Source organism: Phalacrocorax carbo, chromosome 3, assembly GCF_963921805.1.
Source record: "Phalacrocorax carbo chromosome 3, bPhaCar2.1, whole genome shotgun sequence".
Lineage (NCBI taxonomy): Eukaryota > Metazoa > Chordata > Aves > Suliformes > Phalacrocoracidae > Phalacrocorax > Phalacrocorax carbo.
Genome location: NC_087515.1, coordinates 13,847,593 through 13,866,019, shown reverse-complemented (window position 1 = coordinate 13,866,019; position 18,427 = coordinate 13,847,593). Strand labels below are relative to the sequence as shown.

The 18,427-nt window shown below is 38.9% G+C and overlaps 1 protein-coding gene across 2 annotated transcripts in view; it reads left to right on the top strand.

Moving 5' to 3' along the window:
* Window positions 1–16,007, top strand: part of RMDN2 (regulator of microtubule dynamics 2) — a 48,770-nt gene extending 32,763 nt beyond the window's left edge. For both annotated transcript variants that reach the window (XM_064445891.1, XM_064445892.1), the window contains 4 exons: window positions 3,131–3,229; window positions 4,666–4,719; window positions 4,808–4,888; window positions 15,335–16,007. In XM_064445891.1, the coding sequence (XP_064301961.1) occupies window positions 3,131–3,229; window positions 4,666–4,719; window positions 4,808–4,888; window positions 15,335–15,388 (288 nt within the window). In that variant the 3' untranslated portion in view covers window positions 15,389–16,007. The remainder of the gene's footprint in view (window positions 1–3,130; window positions 3,230–4,665; window positions 4,720–4,807; window positions 4,889–15,334) is intronic.
* The last annotated feature ends 2,420 nt before the right edge of the window (window positions 16,008–18,427 follow it).

Genomic DNA, 18,427 nt, shown 5'->3' with positions numbered 1-18,427 from the left:
GGCTTTTTACATTTGTCCCACTCAGTCATAGGAGGGTGCAGACTGGCTCAGGTGGGGCTTGGGTAAGTTATTGTGATGGGATTTACCTCACCTGTCTTTACCCATCCACAAGGTATAATTGCCTATACTCCTTTTGTAGTTGAAGGAAAGAAAGAGGAGAAAGAGAGGAGTGTCCATCCCAGGCTAATGTAGGTGAAGAGGAGTTGCCTAATGGAAATGTCTCTCTCTGTATTGACCCTGCAAGGAACCTGGGCAACTCGTGTAAACTAGACACTTCATTTATGGATGGCTAGAGTTAGCTGCAATGAATTCATCAAGCCAGTAGCATATAAGTCTGACTGCTCAAAACATTACAGAGCTCTCAGACTCTGTGTAATAGTCACAAAGTATAACGCTGGAGCCAGTGCACGTTAAAAAAACCTCACTATTGTGTGTTCATGCATTTCACTTCTAGACATTGGTTTAGGTTAGTGGGATTTGTAACATGAAAATGGCCAAGTGCATATATGTTTGGGCTTTTTAAATTTTGAATAGTGCAAAGCAGCACCCAAGCCAGACAAAATAAGGACTAAAACCTCAGTAAATCAGTTCTGATTAAATCTTGTAAGAAAATAAAAGCACTGCCAGGAAGAACTTGTGTTTTTAATAGGTAATTATAACTCCACATGGAAAACCTGCAATTTTGTTTCCTCACTATTGCGTAACAGCAGACACGTGTGTGGTAATTAAATCTGTGCAGTGTATGTGTATCTCCAGGGTGTTGTGTGGTCTTGCAGAGAACAGTGTAAGCATATACATTGCCTTTATTTTTTTCCTCTCTCTTCCTCCCTCTCTAAGCGACCTCTATCTTGATGTGCTGGACCTAGAAATATAGAAAACCCCTTTCTCTTCCAAAAGAATGGAGAGCACCGCAGCAGTAGATTGATGTGAAGAAAACAATACTTTTGCAAAAAGCCTTTTAATATCTCTTGCAGAATATGTCTCAGAAACCGTAGAGCAGCTAGGGAAATGAAGTGTGTGAGGGAATTCTCTACATACCTACAATTTCAAATTTTAACCAACATGCTGCAGTTTGTAACAGAGTGTGAAAGCACTGCAGTGCAGAGAAGGGAAACATCATGTCCCTTCAGTGAGTAAGAACTCTGGGATTGCTGGAGAGCTTTTGTAAAAAACACATTTTTCCCTAGGAAGAGGCTTCAAGAGTGGGATACATGTGTGTGTGAGAGAGAGAGAGAGAGAATGGAAAAAAGCTTTATTTTCTTAATATTGTTTTTCTCTGGATTATAATTTTTAGTGGTTTTGTGTGAAAGATTTACTGATGGCATTTAACAAATAAGGCATTGCACCCTGCCAAACAACCAGCAAGACTTGACCAGGATGCATTCTGCCTCCAAGCAATATAGCTCTTGTGCAGCTGGAGTCATTGGGGCCAGATGAGAAAACATGGTCCTGTGTGCTTTCCTGTTGCGTGCTGGCCTGTATTTGTACTCTTTGCAATGGTATTTTTACTGCAGTTTGCAACAAGAAATACTTAAAGCTTGATGTCAGTTCAGAAGAGAAGCATTCTGTTGATGGCTGTGAATAGTTATGTGTGGATGGATTCTTATATTTTACCATAATTAACTGACATCTACTGGATAATTGCTGGATTTGGCTGGAGAAGGCAGGGGAAGCAGTAATAGCTCTGAAGAGATTGGGAAGCCAGGGAATGAGGTAGGAATAATCTAAAGCTATCAAAAACCATTTTAATTTTTACAGCAGTAGGACAGACTTGAGTTCAAGGCTTAACTCTTATTTGAATTGCAGTTCCCTCTGAAAAAGATATGGCCCTATGTGACTCATATTTTGCCTCTGTAGGGGAATAGACAGGGATCGGCGATCGGAAGATTACGGGATGTGACGGAAAGATAGACTCCTCCCCATAGGAGTGGCAGGAACAGGAACCGCAAGAGCTATATAAGCGTGTGACGCAGCCAAATAAACGGACATTTTGTATCCATCATATTGATGTCTGTGCATCATTGTCCCCAGGGCGGGTAGAGCCCTGTGTCCCGGAGGTATGCGGCCCAAGATAAGTTCTCCCGCAGAAGCGTACAGCTACAGCCTCCAAGACTCTGACGAGACTGTCTTTCTTTGCCTGTGTGCATCCCTGCTCTGTGTCGCCTGTGCATAGATCAGGCCAGGAATTGCTAGGAAAACACAGAACCTTGTTTTTAACGTTTTTAAACTCAGCTGTAGTTTGTGACAGGAGCCATCAGTGCTGTAGTTGAAATACTGATGTGAAGGAGTAAAGTCCTGACTTTTCTTTACAGATGTAGTGGAAGTGTCCAAAGGAGGATGGCTTCACTTCTCATTTAAACGGGCTCCAGTCTCACATTGCATTTCTTAGCAGCTCCATCCTTCGTTAGAGATGTGAGGTGTGTTTCGCCAGGCTAGGTGTTGGAGCCAAATACCTTATGGCAGTAACTAGAGTAGTTTCTGTCGGGTGTCAGTATATACATATATATATACACACACCCACATTGTGTGGCAATATGACAGTTCCCTGGAGTCCTTTTATAGCAGCCCATCTTCCTGAAATGAAGTCTTTGGCAAGTGTTATTTGTCAGATTTGAAGAGGAAAAGAATGAAGTCTATTTCTTAACAGTGTTTGTCACCAGCTTCTGTGTAATAAATTAACTTGTTTACAAGCGCCAAAAGCACTCACATTTTGATGGTAGCAACAGCTTTTCGTAATGTTGAAAAGTAGTCAAGTACATGGACTATCATGCTAACCTGTCTGTCTCATGAAAACCTTAACAGATTTAAAGCACTATTTCTAGCCTTAGGTTTTAAACAATGGCAAGGTCTTATGAAACCTAAACTGTACTTTAAGCTTTATACATTGGAATAATCTCATACCAATGATGCCGGTGTTTTGTCATGTGTATCTTAATGTGTACATTTTCCTGTTAACAGACTCTAAAATCCAAAAGACTATGCTTTGAGCTGGCAAATCGACAATATAAAACATTCCTTTACAGGTTCTTTTGCAAAATAGGTTGTATAAGTAGCAGAGTGGCACAGAACAGTATTTACTCCAAAACTGAGAAGCAGCCCTAAAGACTTTTGCTATTTTTTTTTATTAAAGGTAGCTCAGTTGTCTTGGATTGAAAAGAAAGTAGCTGCAGCTCTCTTTGGGACTCCACCAACTTCAACAGTAGAAGAAGCATTGCAGAATTTCCTTAAGGTAAGTCCCAGCCAAGGCTTTTCCTGAGTGACTGTTTACCAGCTGCTTTATGTGACTGTTTTCAATATGTCTGCTCAACAGATTATCTTCAGGAGCTATAAATCCAGGGCTCTCCTAAATACCACAGAGGTCTCTGCTAAAATATTTTTTCTTTTCAGTTTTAAAATTAGTTTGGAGGTGAGTGGCTAGCACCTTTCTTCTCTTTCTTTAGTTTTAGGGAATTCTTCAATGACTTGCCATGATTAATAGTTATTGGGTTTAATATGAGATGGGTATAGATCAGTTATATATGCCATTGAAACAAATTAACCGTGGTGATAACTGATGATTTGCCTGTTTCTGCAAGAGGGTTAACATCGGCAAGGAAAACTTTGACATTGTGACACTTTTTCTGATCTGAATCTCTTTTCATTGAATTTCAGTAGAAGCCTTTCCTGTTTGTGGAGATGAAATTACCTTTGTAGTGAAGCAGAAAAGAAAGCACTGTCACATAGGTCCATGTTCCTGGCCATTCTACTCGAATGTACAGTTATAAGAAAACACCACATGAGTAAAATAAACCTGTATTTCAGTGTCTTTTACATTAATAATTTCTACTTCTGGAGTAACTGTAGTTATAAGTCATTGTCTGCAACAAACATTAAATTACTGTCTAAAAGACAACTGCTTGGGTTTCTTTGTCAGTTGCTTAATAGTACACAGTTGCAGTGAAAGTGGCATTGTTTCGGTCCAAGGATTACAGCTTCTATAAATTTCACTGATGTAACTTTTCTCCCCCAAAAAGCGTTCGTTGATTAAAGCTGCTTCTTGGTTAGCAGATGATTGATAAGGTTTTTACTCATCTTTCAAGCTTCTACATCCTTGATGTGTTTTAAAAGGAAGACAATCTTCAAATGTTTTAATGACCTGAACTTTTCAGAGGATGGTAATATGAAAACAAAGGGGAACCCAAAGCTAGAAGATACGGGCACGTGAAAGAAAAACAATTACAAAGTTGATGAATACAGTTCACTACCTATTACACAAAGTGTGAATGGTTGTTTTCTTGTTTGTTTCTTTGATGAGGAAATAAATATTAATAATTTAGAGACAGCAGTGTCTTCCAATCCACTGTGTAAGTGAATGACTCCAACAGATATTTTATAGAATGATCTGCTATCTTTGCAAAGGACTTAGGGAGAGAGGAGAGCAAGAAGTTCAGAACATCTTTATGTGCTCAATATCAGCACCTCATGTGCCTGCTTTAGGGTTTGGGTTTCCTTGTTTTCTTGAGGTTTTTTTTTTGAAGTGCTAAACAAATTGTGGTGCACACAGTAGGGATGATTCAGTCTGATGTTTGAGGAAGCTTAGTGCATTACTAAAAATGCTGTGCAGACCACATAAATCTCATCACACAAGTTTTATGTCTATTTTCTTTCCTGTTTTTTATTATTTAGGCAGAAGAAATGCGTCCAGGATATTCCAAATGCAATTATGTGTATTTGGCAAAGGTAACCAAGTTCTTTTAAAAATAATGATTTGTAGACTCTGGTATTCTAACAGTGGTCTGATTAGAAACAAAATGTTTTTTCTTCTCAGTGTTATAAAGATCTTGGCCAGAAAAACAATGCACTGAAGTACTGTGATTCTGCACTGTCAGTTCTCTCAGTTACTAATGAGGTGGGTATTGAGAGTGATAACTTGTTCTCTTGTGACCGCTGTCTTGTCTCTGGCACCCGTTATCACACTGTCAGTAATAACATAACGTTGCACTTACTCCTCTGAACACAGAACCTTCCTTTTTCCTCAACTCTAGGTTTGCTCATTACAGTTGTCTGTATCAACAGCTTTAAAAAAATCTTTGTTTGGGGAACTGTCAGGGACATGTCTGTGTCAGAGGCTGTCAGAAATTGAATTGCACTCTTTGTAATTCAACCCATTTCATTAGACTATCTCAAGCATAAGCAGTTGAGTGTGTTACTCTTGCTGTGCTGAAATTTTGCCCCAGACATACTTTTCCTCCATTGAAGGCATTCTGGATTTTTGTCCCACAGTCTCTATTTCTGCTCCTGAAACCCTCTGGTTTGTGATTCTTGTCAAGGTCTCCAGGGCAGTGTGTTAGCTATAAGCAGAGGTAGGGTTATTCCAGTTTGCGCTTGTCTTCAACCACAGTGCAGTTAAAGTGGCACAGTTCTTCCAGTTACATCTACGGGAGCATAATTTATTCTGGGAGATTATTAGATTCCTTTTTAGGCCCTTTAGAGTATTTTTAGTATGTGGATGCAAAATTTCTACAGATATTTGAGAGATTTTAAGTGATTTAATTTCTCAAATATAAACCAAGTCATGGCAAGAAGGTTCACTCTGTCTGATCTCATGTAGAAGCAAGTTCCATAATTACCGACCTATGACTGGAAATGTCTTACCATCCTAGAGCATAACGAGTTCAAACCTGAGCTTTGTCAGCCTAAGGGACCCCCTTTAAGCACAGCAGATGTGGTAGGGAGAGAGAGAGAGAGAGAGAGAGAGAGGTGATTCCAGAGATGAATTGGCCCTATCCCATTTAATTCTTTGAAGTTAAGGAAAAAGACCATTAAATAGCTCTGTAACTTGATTGACAATAAACGCTGTGTGTGGAGCACTAACATGTTTATGTCAAGTGTTCCTGCTGGGAAGAAAGGCCACTGCGTGCCTCACCAGCAGCTGCTCCTGGGTGGCCTTTATTTTTGGCCCAGGTTATAGTATGTACCAATAATAAATTGAGCAGCCATTGCTTAAGTTCAGTGTTTCTTTAAATACGTATTGATACAGATATGACATTAATAATCTCTTAACTCTGCTTTATTCTTTACTTACTGTTGAAATGTACCTTCAGCTTGCCTATTACAGAGTGTAGGAAAGACTGCAATAAATTTTCCGTTATTTGGTACCTTACATCTTTGCATAAAAAGTAGGACCACTGGTGTAAGAGAGAGTGCATACAACTGAAATTGCTTTAACTCAGCCTGTTTTGTGTATATATGCACTGATTGTGCTGGTGAATTTTTTGTTTTTCCTGATTTCAGTTTACTACAGGCAGGTAATCTTGCAATGAACTCTGAAGCTGTCTGGTAAAATTGCAAACAAACATATGTCACAGCAACTTCTGGTGGGCAGAAGACAGCCTGTGTTCAGTAAACTGGAAGTCATTCAACATATTCATAAAGACTCCTTGAAAAAGTATAGGGATAGCATAGATTGGGATTCATCTCTGATAACAATAGCTGGACATAATTCTGGTGAGCAACGGTAGTTGATGAGGCTCCCCCTATGCTCAGTGGAGATAGATGCATCCAGTTGGCTTGTCCTGCCTCTCTGTGTCCCCTGATGGGAGGGAGAGACCGGATGCAAAGATACATGTAAGATGTGTACCTGAGACACCTGACTCCTAGACTGTGCAGTTAGAGAGGTGAATCCTGCCTCTAAAGTCCAGTGTCATCAGTCTAAATGTGAACTGGAGTCCTGGCCACCTGGAGGGGATTAGTCCCTGGTAAAAGGAACACCCCATCACATTTCTGAAGTACCAGCAGACCTCAGGGGACCCTGAGGTGAGAGCAGGAATTTGGGAGCAATTGGAGGGGAGGGTGTGTGTATTCTGGCAAGCAGAGTAGTGATCAGAATAAGAATGATACTCATTTGTGAACGGAAGAAAGAGTGGCAAATGGGCTCCAAAAATCTTTTGTCCATCTGAAGAGGACAGGATGATTTGTCATCTTCTGTTTTGACTACTTCTACAGATGCCACAGATTTGTCTGCTTTGTCTTGTTTACTTGTGATATGTTTTAAGTTTAGAAGAAAAAAAGTCCAGGAAAATATGACAATGGGGCAATAGTGTGTAATTCAATTAAAAAAAGAAAAAAAAAAGCAAAAAAAAAGCAAAGCAGTCAACACAGGGTAGACCCAAGTGCACGCTGACAGGAATTATTTTAAAATGGAGATCTGGAACACAAACTCTGCTGATGCTAACTGTTACCTCAAGTCCCATCTGAATTAGAATATTATGTGTTGTTTTGGTTATTGTGTTAGAGAAAGACTATTACTGATTTTGGGGGGAGACGTTGGAACTGAAGTAGTTCGGGGCTTGGAGCTGTATGTAGGAATAACATTTAGTCAGGTTACTTAAGGGAGGGAAGAGACTGTAATAAGACTAAAGAGACCTTAGGGAGACAGTAATAAACAGATGCTGATAGAGTGCCTGAATTGACTACAGCCCTGTAAAATATGGGGTTCATGGTATGAAATAGAAAATGCAGATCAGCAGCAGTCTGAGGATTTCTTTCTGTTTCCACTGCACAGGATCTCAAAGTTGTCAGCAGCGTGGCATGTTGTCACAGTCATGTGAAACCCATCCTTCCCAAGTGTAGTCATAGTTTCTCATGCAAGTTTTCTCTTTCTTCAGGCAGGGGAATTCCTCTATTGTTTTTAAATGTTGGCTTCTACTGAGAAACATGTATATGTATAAAATCACGAGCAGACTGAGAGACAAAGTTGCTGGAAAGGCGCCACATTGAGGAAATGTATAGTATTTCATGATACAAATCATCCTGCAGCATAAGTATGAAAAATAATAGTAGACAATGGTTTACTTTTTATTGCTTCTGAGCATCCACAGTTTCCAGTGACTTCAGTGGGAACCAGAGGTACTCGGCTTCAGTAAAATAGCTCATAGCTCATTTTAATCCTCAGGTCAAATTCTCAGCTGGTCTAAGTCAGGGCACTTCTTTGACACTTTGTCTAGGATTCATTTCATGTAACGTTTCAACTTAGATGATTTTTGTCTTGAGTGTTGTATCACATCCAAATATTCCTTCTGTGCGTCTGTTCCACCACTTACAAAATAAGTTTTTAATTCAAGGAGTAGAGGGGCTTCCAAACAGAGGTAATTCTTGTTAAAGAAAAAAAAAATCAGATGGCCAGTTTCGACCCTATTAAGAACCTTAAAAGGGATACCGAAGAAATCATCGAAGAAGAGACAAGTTCTGATTTAATGACTCCTGTAAGTCCTAATACAAGTTTTTAAAAATACTTTGGCACATTTTTAACTGAGCAGTCTATGCTTTTTTTATTTTAAAAGGAAATACAGGAGATTTGATGCAAATTACATCTGGAAAACAAAACTGACATTACAATACTACTTTAGAGACCTTTCTTTTCGTTGTCGCTACTCTGAACAAAAACCTCCAATGAATCATACGGTCCTTCCTTCCCCATAAATACTGTCATACTGCTGGAGGTGCACGGGACATTAAATTGCCCTGCTTTTCTCTGGTTGCTGTCCAGGTGGCTAACCTCAGGGTCCTGGGAAACATTCACCCCTTCAGTAAAAGAGATCCTAATGTTCAGGACTGCTGTGAGTTATTGTAAAGTGCACAACAGCGGCTCTGTTTATCTAGTGGATGTTGCGTTACCCTTACTGAGACTCATTACTTTGTAGTGCGCTCAAAGCTTTGGTGAGTGTGACTACATGAAAAACTGTCAAAACCAGATGTGGTGGACTACTGGGATGGAAAAAAATTACTTTTTTAAATTTGGGGAAAAAAATGTAATTTACATTTAAAAACACGAGCATTCATCTTGCATATAGAAAGACAAAACAAGTGGGAAGGTGTGTGTGCTTGATTAAACACATAGTGCTTTGCACGTAGAGGGAATAAGACACTAATTTCTTGTTTATAACAGAGATTGTTGGGTATTTTCAAAGCCGGAACTTGTAGAAAATTACAGTCTCAGTATAGGATTATAAAGTATAATAGTAAAGAAATTATTTTTTCTTGTATCTGGAGATGAGCCATGGGCATGAGAGTGAACTTTGTGCTTGTAGGACCAGTAAGCTCACCACAAAGGGATTAACAGCATAGCAGAGAAAGAGATTAAAATTTCAAGGTTCTGGTCTCTGTGATGTCTTTTTGAAAATAAATCTGAAAAGCAGCAGTTATATTACAAAAAATGTAGTCTTGGAAGAGCTGAAGACAGGGAATGCAAGGCAAATCTATTTGCATTGAGAGTTGCTGAAAGTCTTATTTAAAATGCAGATAAAAACCTCCCTGAAGCTAAGTATGTATTTTACAAAATTATTGGTGATTTTAAAAAAATAATCTTAATTTCAAAAACATTCCCTCCTTCCCAGCAATTACAAATGAAGGCAAATCAGAGTTGAAATAAACTAGTGAGATAGATTTAGATATTACAGAAAATGGTCATTACGGCATTCGCTTCTTAGAGGTATCGAATGGCAGGAAGCAGAGACTTGTTAAAGAGACTGCCTTTGGCCTCAGTGACATTTGAAACTCTAGAAAGCCCATGTGGAGGAGGATGTAAATGTAATAATGGGCAGGAACAATTGCTGAATATTTACACAAGAATGCGGCTGCTGGGGAGGAATCATGCCTGTAAGGTTGTCTTATATTTTTTTACATCACCATAATTGATCGTGCTGGTCATTAATTTACATTTTTAATATCACCTGTAAGGAAAAGAGTGGGACTTACAGAGGGGTGGAAGAGAGGGCACAGTATAAACTTCAGCACCCATCAGTTGTGCCTGTCACAACAGACCATTTGCGTATGTCGATTTTTCCAAAACAGAGTTTCCAAGAAATGCCTGCTTCAGCCACCATAGATTGGTCATATATTGCAGACCTAGCTGTGATATTTCCAGCAGATCTCGTTCTAAACTGCTGTGGTAATCCGTCCTTCTAAGTAAATTTTGAGGAGAAAAAAGCTATTTACTTTTGCTTTTAAAGTAACGGGTACAAGTTATGACTTGTTTGTGAAAAAACTACCCATCGAAAGTATGTGTATAATTTGGGCTAACCTTATAGAAATGTTTTTGTTTTCTCATCAAACTGAGCATTTTCTTTTCTCAACATCATGAGCTCAGTACAAAATGTCATTGTTTTCAGAGGATATTTGTGCACATTCATTCTCCAAACGCCAAGCAAAAGTCCATGGTGTTTCAGTTATAAAATAATGGAAGTATTCAGGTTATGTTCATTCTGAGTAATACTGTTTGTGGAGTTGAACAAGAATTTCCTAATAGCTACCACCAACCCCAAATTAAAGTATCTTTTGAATACACTTTAAAAACCTATTCATTAGTTTACATTGAATATGAGTGCTTCAAGCTCAAGGAATGGGCCTTTTAAAAACTCATTATAAAGAGATCAGATTTCAAACTGTAAAATGCTGGTAAAAATGAGACATTTGTAAAAGAGCTGCTAAAAATATTTGAGGCCTCCTATATTTTACATTATTTTGCACTTCAGAGAATACAGTCTGGTTTTCTGTATCTTCGTGATCAGACTGATTTGCCCTCTGCATATTTTTGAAATTCTTGCCAAAAGGTTTTTTTGTATTGTCTGCTTATTCTTTCTTCCCCTCCAAAAACAATACCAAAAAATGACATATTTTTTTGTGGTGTAGTAATTTCATACATAAGGATTAAGCCTATCCTGATAAATACTGAGCTTATTATATTTATTATTAAATTTACTAGTTTATCACAAAGTATTCATTTCAACATCCTATCAAAGGTAACACAGTTTTAGCGTAGTTCTTAGTGCAGCAAGATTGATGGACAGGCGGTTCCTCAAAGCGTGGAGTGTGCCTCCTCCTCTGGCGTGCTGGCGATGCAGGGGGAGAGCGGGAGAAGTATTCGCGGAGGTGGTGGAGCTCTGCAGGATTAAGAGGTTCACGGTTGGTTTCCTGTTTTTGTCGAGTGGCCGGGAGAAGTCAAGCTTCCAGGCATTTGAAGTACATTGTCTCGGAGTCAATATACAAGGTGAAGGAGAGCCTCAACAGGCATCTTTCTGAAGGGGCAGTAACTGAGCGTGATCGTGTTCAGGCCGTTTCAGCGATGACTGCACAGAACACAGGGCTGTAGGTCCTGTTGAGGTGGGGGTGGCAGCTGGACAGAAAGAGGGGAATGTCCTGAACACTGAAAGCTCCACATTGTGTATAATAGTAAGAGGAAGCCAGATTACAGGTGAAACTTAGTCTTTTAACTTAGAAAAACATAGCGGATAAAAATTTTACACAACTATTAATAATTCTAAATTGAATTCTGCTGTTTTGTAATTTTTCAACAGCAGTCCTCAGACTAGCTGAACTGTTCATTCATAGTCTTCTGGGTGTGAAAGGGTGTTTTTCGCTCTACTTGAAGTATAATCAGAAAATATGGAGTTATTGTCAGCTATGTATTATAAAGCTGTGCTTGCGTTGATCCTAAAAGCCTTGAGAAGTCATGGTTCATCCTCAGAGGAAGATAGTAAAAATATGAAAAAGCATAAAATGCCCTAACTTGCAACATACAGCAGTCACGTAGAAGGTTGCAAGCGGATGATTGCATTGGTTTATTGAAATATCTAAGGGGAAAAACAGTATTATGCAATTGTATGCAAATTAACACCACCTACAATCACACCATTTGTGAGAATCTATCATGAAACCAAGAATAGATAGCGTATAGCTTTACATGATTTATATTGCCCACAAGAGCTATTACTCTCTAATTAACAATCCTTGTGCATGTTTGGGAGTCTCTTCTCTTACAGTCTAGGATCTCTTCTGGAGCTGCAAAGGACTGATACAGCTGTACCCAAAAGCAGGGGTGGTTCTCAGCACCTCATTGCTGTTACCGCATATCAGAGCACAGCTTTGGACCACCCTTGTAGCCCAGCTCATTTAATATACCATGCAGTCCCGCTGACTTCAATGAAGCCCTACAGGATGCATGTCAGCTTGGGATTTGGCAGTGGTTACACACAATTATGTTATAGTTGGCTGGTGTAGCCATTTTGGCTGTGGTCATGGGGTTGTATCATTCCCTGTTGACAGTTGGGACTTTGTCAACAAGTGCACACATGTGCAGTGCTTGTGTTGAATGTGTTTAGTGCATAAGGAAATAATTAGCGGAGATGGAAGGTAAAATTATCTTTCTGTCTCTGCTTTAACTGCCATTTAATTTTACATGCACATTTATATGTGTATGTCTGTGTGTATATATATTTATCAATAAATTTTTTCAGCAGAAATTAACTGTCAAAATGTGGACTGCCTCCAGTTAAGCCAACATTCCCTTTTTCTCACCAGCTCTCTCTTCTGCCTTGCTCTTGTTTTCAACTCCCTCTCTTCCCTTGTGCAGTCTCTGGCCTCCCAGGTCTTTTTTTCCTGTGCATATTCCCCGTGGATGATGAAACATAAAAGAAAAGCAATTAAATAGGAAGAGGGGAAAACACAGTCACTGACCCTGTAATTTGAATACCTTTTGTGTAGCAGTTTGCAGAACATTTTGAACTCACATTCAACTCTGAAAATGATAAGAGAAGTGTTTAATAAATGTCAGCCTTGATAGTAGAAAGTCAAGGTTGAAAATGGCTGTATATTCAGTCAGCGCTGAACTAAGCCTGAGGGTGAACAAATGGGACTGATGCAAATATATTGCATTCCTCCTACAACTTGCACCCCTTCCTCTCTCTGCTGTACTCTAGAAAGAGATCAAAGCCTGCCTGTCATTTAAAAAAAAAAAAGGCTGACCTGATTGTTCATTTTTAGAAAGCCACAGACCCAGAAATCAGTGAGGAAGAGGCTAAGAGACTTAGCCAAAACCAGGATTTATGGCTTTGTCTTCCCATGACAGCCAAGCTTTGGGCATTAATGAAGTTTTCATCCTGAAAATTGGAGACTGGTACACTAAACAATGTTGTGGCTTCTTGCTCCTTTTAGTGTAACACACCTCTTGGTCTGGAAGGACTGTATCCAAAGGTGGCATAATAGTTCCCTTCACTGACCTTTCTCAGCTTTGTTTTGAATGCCTTTACTGATTTTTTCAAATGTTTTTGCCATCTAAGTTCTTATTGACTCGAAGCCCCTAGCTCAATTAATGCAGCCTGTTAAGTAGTTTGCAACAATAATAATTCCTGCTTTTACTGATTTAGTCTTCTTTAGAACTGGCAACCCAGAGGTAGGACGCTTTGCATGTTTGCAGTTTCTTCTCCAGCTAGTTCTTAGAACAATCATAGATTTGTTTCTTTCTTTTTCCTAAGCCCAGAGGAAGATTCAGGAAAGATTGCCCAATATTTTTGGGATCTTTGCAACTTGTTAAAGCTCATTGCCCAATATAATCCTTTGCCTCTAAGGAGAGAAACAATTAAACAAAGTTGCTTGGAGATACATTTTTAAAATTCTGTATTGTGCAAAGTGAGTAAAGAATCCCATCAACCCATGAAATGCTGAACACCATTCAGATATCAGAAAACCTGCATCTTTATAATTTTTGGCTTAGAAAAGTGTGAAAAGAGTAGGTCCAGCGACAATTAAACCTTTTTCATTTTCTCTGTAGCATCAGACAGTATCTGGCTTTTTACTTTTTTGTTTAATGCAGTTTAGAATAATTTTCACAAGTTGACCACAGTCAGTACAGAAAAGAGTGTATTTTCCCTGAATTAACCAACATATTGATGCAAATTTTGAGTTTTCCAATTTGAATTGAAAGCCACAGGCTGGTGCTCCCGGCAGCCTGTAGTGATGTGGAGTTTAAGGGGTGCTGAATTCAGCGTGACATTTCCTTCTGTTGGAGTATTTTGGCAAGAGCTTACAGGCTTTGCAGTGTGTGCCTTTTAAGGCCTCTAATAAATGATTAGGCAGATAGTTTAGCCTATTGTTGCCAGTGGGAGCAAGGCAGTGACTCCAAGAGAAGTATCCAGCTAATGTATTAATGCCTTAATCCAGACCAATAATATAATGTAGTTTGACATGTCTGGCATATGGTTTCTATCATCTCAATATTCTTCTCTGTTCCTCTATGACATTATAGACAACTAACCAAAATAAAGAGAAGCAGGCATTTCTTCACCCGTTAAATGTATTTTAAATGTCCTGTATTTTGTTCCAGCTCTTTGGTTGATTGGATAATGAAGTGACCCTGAAGCTTGGTGATTACTTCACTGTCTGTCTGCAGTATTTTCTTTCAGAATTGCCTACGGCATTCAGGGAAGGAAATACTGGTCTCTGTCATTAGAAGTACTTGCACAAAATTTGTGACGTGCAAGAGTTTTTGGCTTGCACTGCTAAGTGCGTGTGGGTGCATGTACTGGGGGTTTGGACCCTTACCAGCCTGCAGGTATAAGGTGCTGACTTTTTAGAAATGTGATTTAAACCAAGGTGCATTTTGCAAGCTCCAAGTTTTGCAATGTCAAGTAAAGCAAGTGGATTATATCCAGTAGACATTTCAAAAATAAGTAGAATAAAGGAGTTTTTTTGCACTGTGGTTACATGTTCATATGCATGTACCCTGTTCTGAACAGATTATACATGGAATAGCCAAAATGTGTGTCACTGGTTGCTAGTGAAAGTCTGTGGGCTGGGTTTGGTTTAAAGCCCCGTGCAAACTCTGCGCTTACACATCAGCCTGAAAGGAGCCTTTCCCTTCTGTCCTCAGAGGTATAGTACAGTGTTGGCTCTGAGCATAGCAGATTACTTGCCTCTTGCTCTCCCATTGGCTTCACTCCGCTGTGAGCCCAGTAGTATAGGCAGAGCCCACCAGCACCAGTATGGAAGATACTGAGGGCGTAGTCAGTCCTTGGTGGTTATTACAGGTAGGTATGGCTCTATGCACTGAAACCACAATCTAACCTGTGTCATTAATTACATTTCCCAATGTTTTCTTGTTAACTGCATAATAAATCATTAGCAAACATCACAGAAATATCTTTAGAAAAGCTGCGTGCAGTCAGGTTGCAAGCTTACATAAAGTAGAAGGTGAGGCAGTACTTTACGCAAAGTATACCAATAAAAGTTATGGCCTAAGGTGAAAGGCATACTGGTCTGCAGAGAAGGCTATTTGTGGCTAACATTTTAAGTGCTTTAACAGAGCCATAAAGGGAGGGCTGCCATCTGGCTCTTGTTTTCACTTGAAACTTTATTTTTGCTATCACTGATAAATTAACTTACTATGCAGTCTCGTACATTCTGTGGCGGTTACAGTTGTGTGTAATGTCTGTTGTTAGTAAAGAAGTGTAGATAGGCACGTATTAGGCAAATGAAGGGATTTATCCATCTAAGTTGATGCATGATTGTCTCTTTCTTTCAGGATAAAGAGGCCCAGAAAGACTTAGAGGCTTTACTTCTCACATTGAAGCTGTGATACTGTACACTCTTCACGCTGATAAAATTGCAAAACTAAAATGGGAATCTACAGTGAATGGGAACTGCGGGTGAATTCCGGCTAATTCATCGATCTTAGCTGGCTTGGATCATGGCCTTTAAGCATCTGGTGATTATGATATGAAAATGATGCATTCATTTTTGATTATTTATAATCTTGTACTGAAGTTTAATTTTAGATTGCTGACACTGTGAGTCTGATTCTCTGAATATGAAGTCCACTGCTGGCAATGGACATACTGGGGGTTAGAATGCAAAATGCATAAATCTCACTCTTTGAAAGATCAACTGACTAGTATGTGATGCCAGCATAGAACTGTGTGTAGCAAAACCAAAATGTTTCTATAATAAATTATATTTGTATCAAGTAATTTACACAGATGTGTACAAAAAAATCATGAATGTTTATGTTTGCACATTACTCTTATAAAATTAGAATCTCATTGAAGTTAAAGAAGAAGCTTTTGTCTCCAGAAAGCTGTTTTTACTTAAACCTACTGTTGGTTTTACATGGAAATGTGAAAACTTTATAAATTAAATATTAAAATTATATTTTATTTGTAACATCAAGTACAATATTAAAAATCAGACCAATGAAATGAAGTGTTTTAGATTAATCTATTACAGCTGAGATGTTTAATGGATTTGTTACAGGACCTCCATCAAGTCAAGAGCCTGAATCCTGGCTCATTCTCTTTGAACAGTTGCCTAGCATGGTGGCACCAGTGTGTCTTTGGAGAACCTAGTCCAGCATGTCACCATCACTAACCTTTTATATCATCTATATAACATAACCTGTACATAAAAATTGACTGATGAAAGACCTACTCCTTCTGTCTGAGTGTGTAAGACAGCAATGTTTTCAATAAAATGTAACAGGTAAGGAAAGAATTTTGTTCACCATCAGACTGATCCAGAATTCAGCAAAGTCTATAGAAAGATAGCGGCCAGCTTCATTGGCTTTTAATTCAGGGTCTTAATCTAGATGAGGGGAGCGTGTCTGGAAGAAGTAAGCATTCTGTTAAAGGAAATACAGTTCGATAAGGACAACTGCACGTTCCCGTGGCCTATTTGATGTATAAGATAACATTGACCAGTTTATGGCTAAGACAAGGAAGACTCATATGCCACCAATATATTGAACTAATGATTGGGGCTTTAGTCTTGGACAGATGGAGGAAAGTAAAATTAGCAAGTAGGAACTGCAATCACCGCGACAAAGATCTAAAAATTGGGCAGATGTGAAGGAGTATGTATACATATGACTGAAGCATCTCATAGTAAGAGTGAGCTTTAACTACTAACAACAGAAGGCAATAGACGCAGTAAACTGGAAGAATACGAATGTGTAGAGTTACATTTGAATTTAGCCTGACTCCATGACTTCTCATAAAGTACAGGGATTTCTTTTCATAAAGTAGGGCTGTCCATTTTTTCAGACTTTAAAAATATGGTTTCAGACATGCAGGCATTACTGTGAGAGATCTCTGAACAAAAGCTGAAAGTTCAGAACTGGTTCTGAATTCTCGCTGTTACCTTCTTGGTTTTAATTATCCTGAAGATCTTCACAAATTGAAATACACATTTTAGTTGTTTTTAATGTTCGTTCTGAGGGAAAGTAGTTCCTATACCTCTTTTTCAATTCCAGAGTTCTATTTTTCATACAAAATTTCAGAGAAAGGGGGAAATACCATATGAGGTAAATCCTATCAAATAATTCCTTCTGTGATAGAATAATTGACTTGTGAACAGAGAAGGTGCAAAGGTGACACATCTTTATTTTGGTAAGGGGCTTTTGGCATTTTGATAGGCAGTTGCAGAGAGCATAGTTTAAATGGATCTACAAGAGTGATTTGTACTTAGGGTGGTTGTTAGCAATACACTGTTGCCTAGGAGGATGTAAGGGAGGCCTTTACTTAGATCAATTTTATGCTAATAAATATACTATGTAAAATAGATTGGGTTATGCAGTAGATATTTCGTTTACAAGTGATTATTGCTGATAAAGGCTGAAATTGTATCAGAGGAATAGATTAGAACAAGAAGTTATTTGAATTAATTGCTGAAATTAGGTGACTGAAGTAGATTTGCTTCATTAAGGGCAAATAGAAAGTATTGACTTGAAGTAAGTAACAGGATGGAGGAGACTTGGCTAGTTGTGGTAATTCTGTGGAAAAGGACGTGCAGATTCCAGTGAGTGGCAAGCTAATCATGGGTCAATAATGTCATGTTTTTGTGAAAAAGCAAATTTCATACTAGACTGAATAAATAAGCATTCCCCATTAAATTCACTTGAAAAAACCTTTACTGTAATGAAGCCTAATAAGGTCTAATGAGGTCTAGCTGGAATACTGTATCCACTTTCAGGCACCACACTTCAAGGAGGTTGGGACCTATTTAGGAGGAGTCCAGTGGAGAGAGACAAGAAAGATGAGAGTGCTAAACAGCATCATTTTGTCTGTAAAAATTGAAAGAATTTGGTTTGTTTAGTCTGCAGGAGCAATGACTAAAGGAGTATTCACATTTGTGAAAAGCCGCTGCAGAGAAGACAGTGGGAAAAAAAAAAACCCCAAACCTTGTTCTCCAAATCCCCTGTTCATAGGACGAAAAGTAATTGTCTACCTTGAGGTTACGAGAAAGTAATCCTGACGGTAACTTTGCAAAGGCCTGCGGTACATTTCCTGATAACATTATGAAATCATTTATACAAGTTTTAAAGTAAAAGTTAAACAGAGAAGACTTTAAACATTGGCAGTGTTTAAGGCACAGTTCATCCTCTGGCAGAGGTTGGACTAGATGACTTAAGATCCCTCCTGGCCTTGCTGTCCCTGGGGAGTGCACACCTCCAGCCCCTTATGAGCCATGGGCGCTCCTGCTGGGTTTCTGCACTCGGTGGGATTGTGTCTGCGCATACGGGCTCTGCATTTGGGCCCAGGCTACCTAATGAATTTGTACTGTAAAACATGTACCAGCATGTTTCAAAACTTGAACTTGAAGATGCGCATCATGGCTGCCCTCG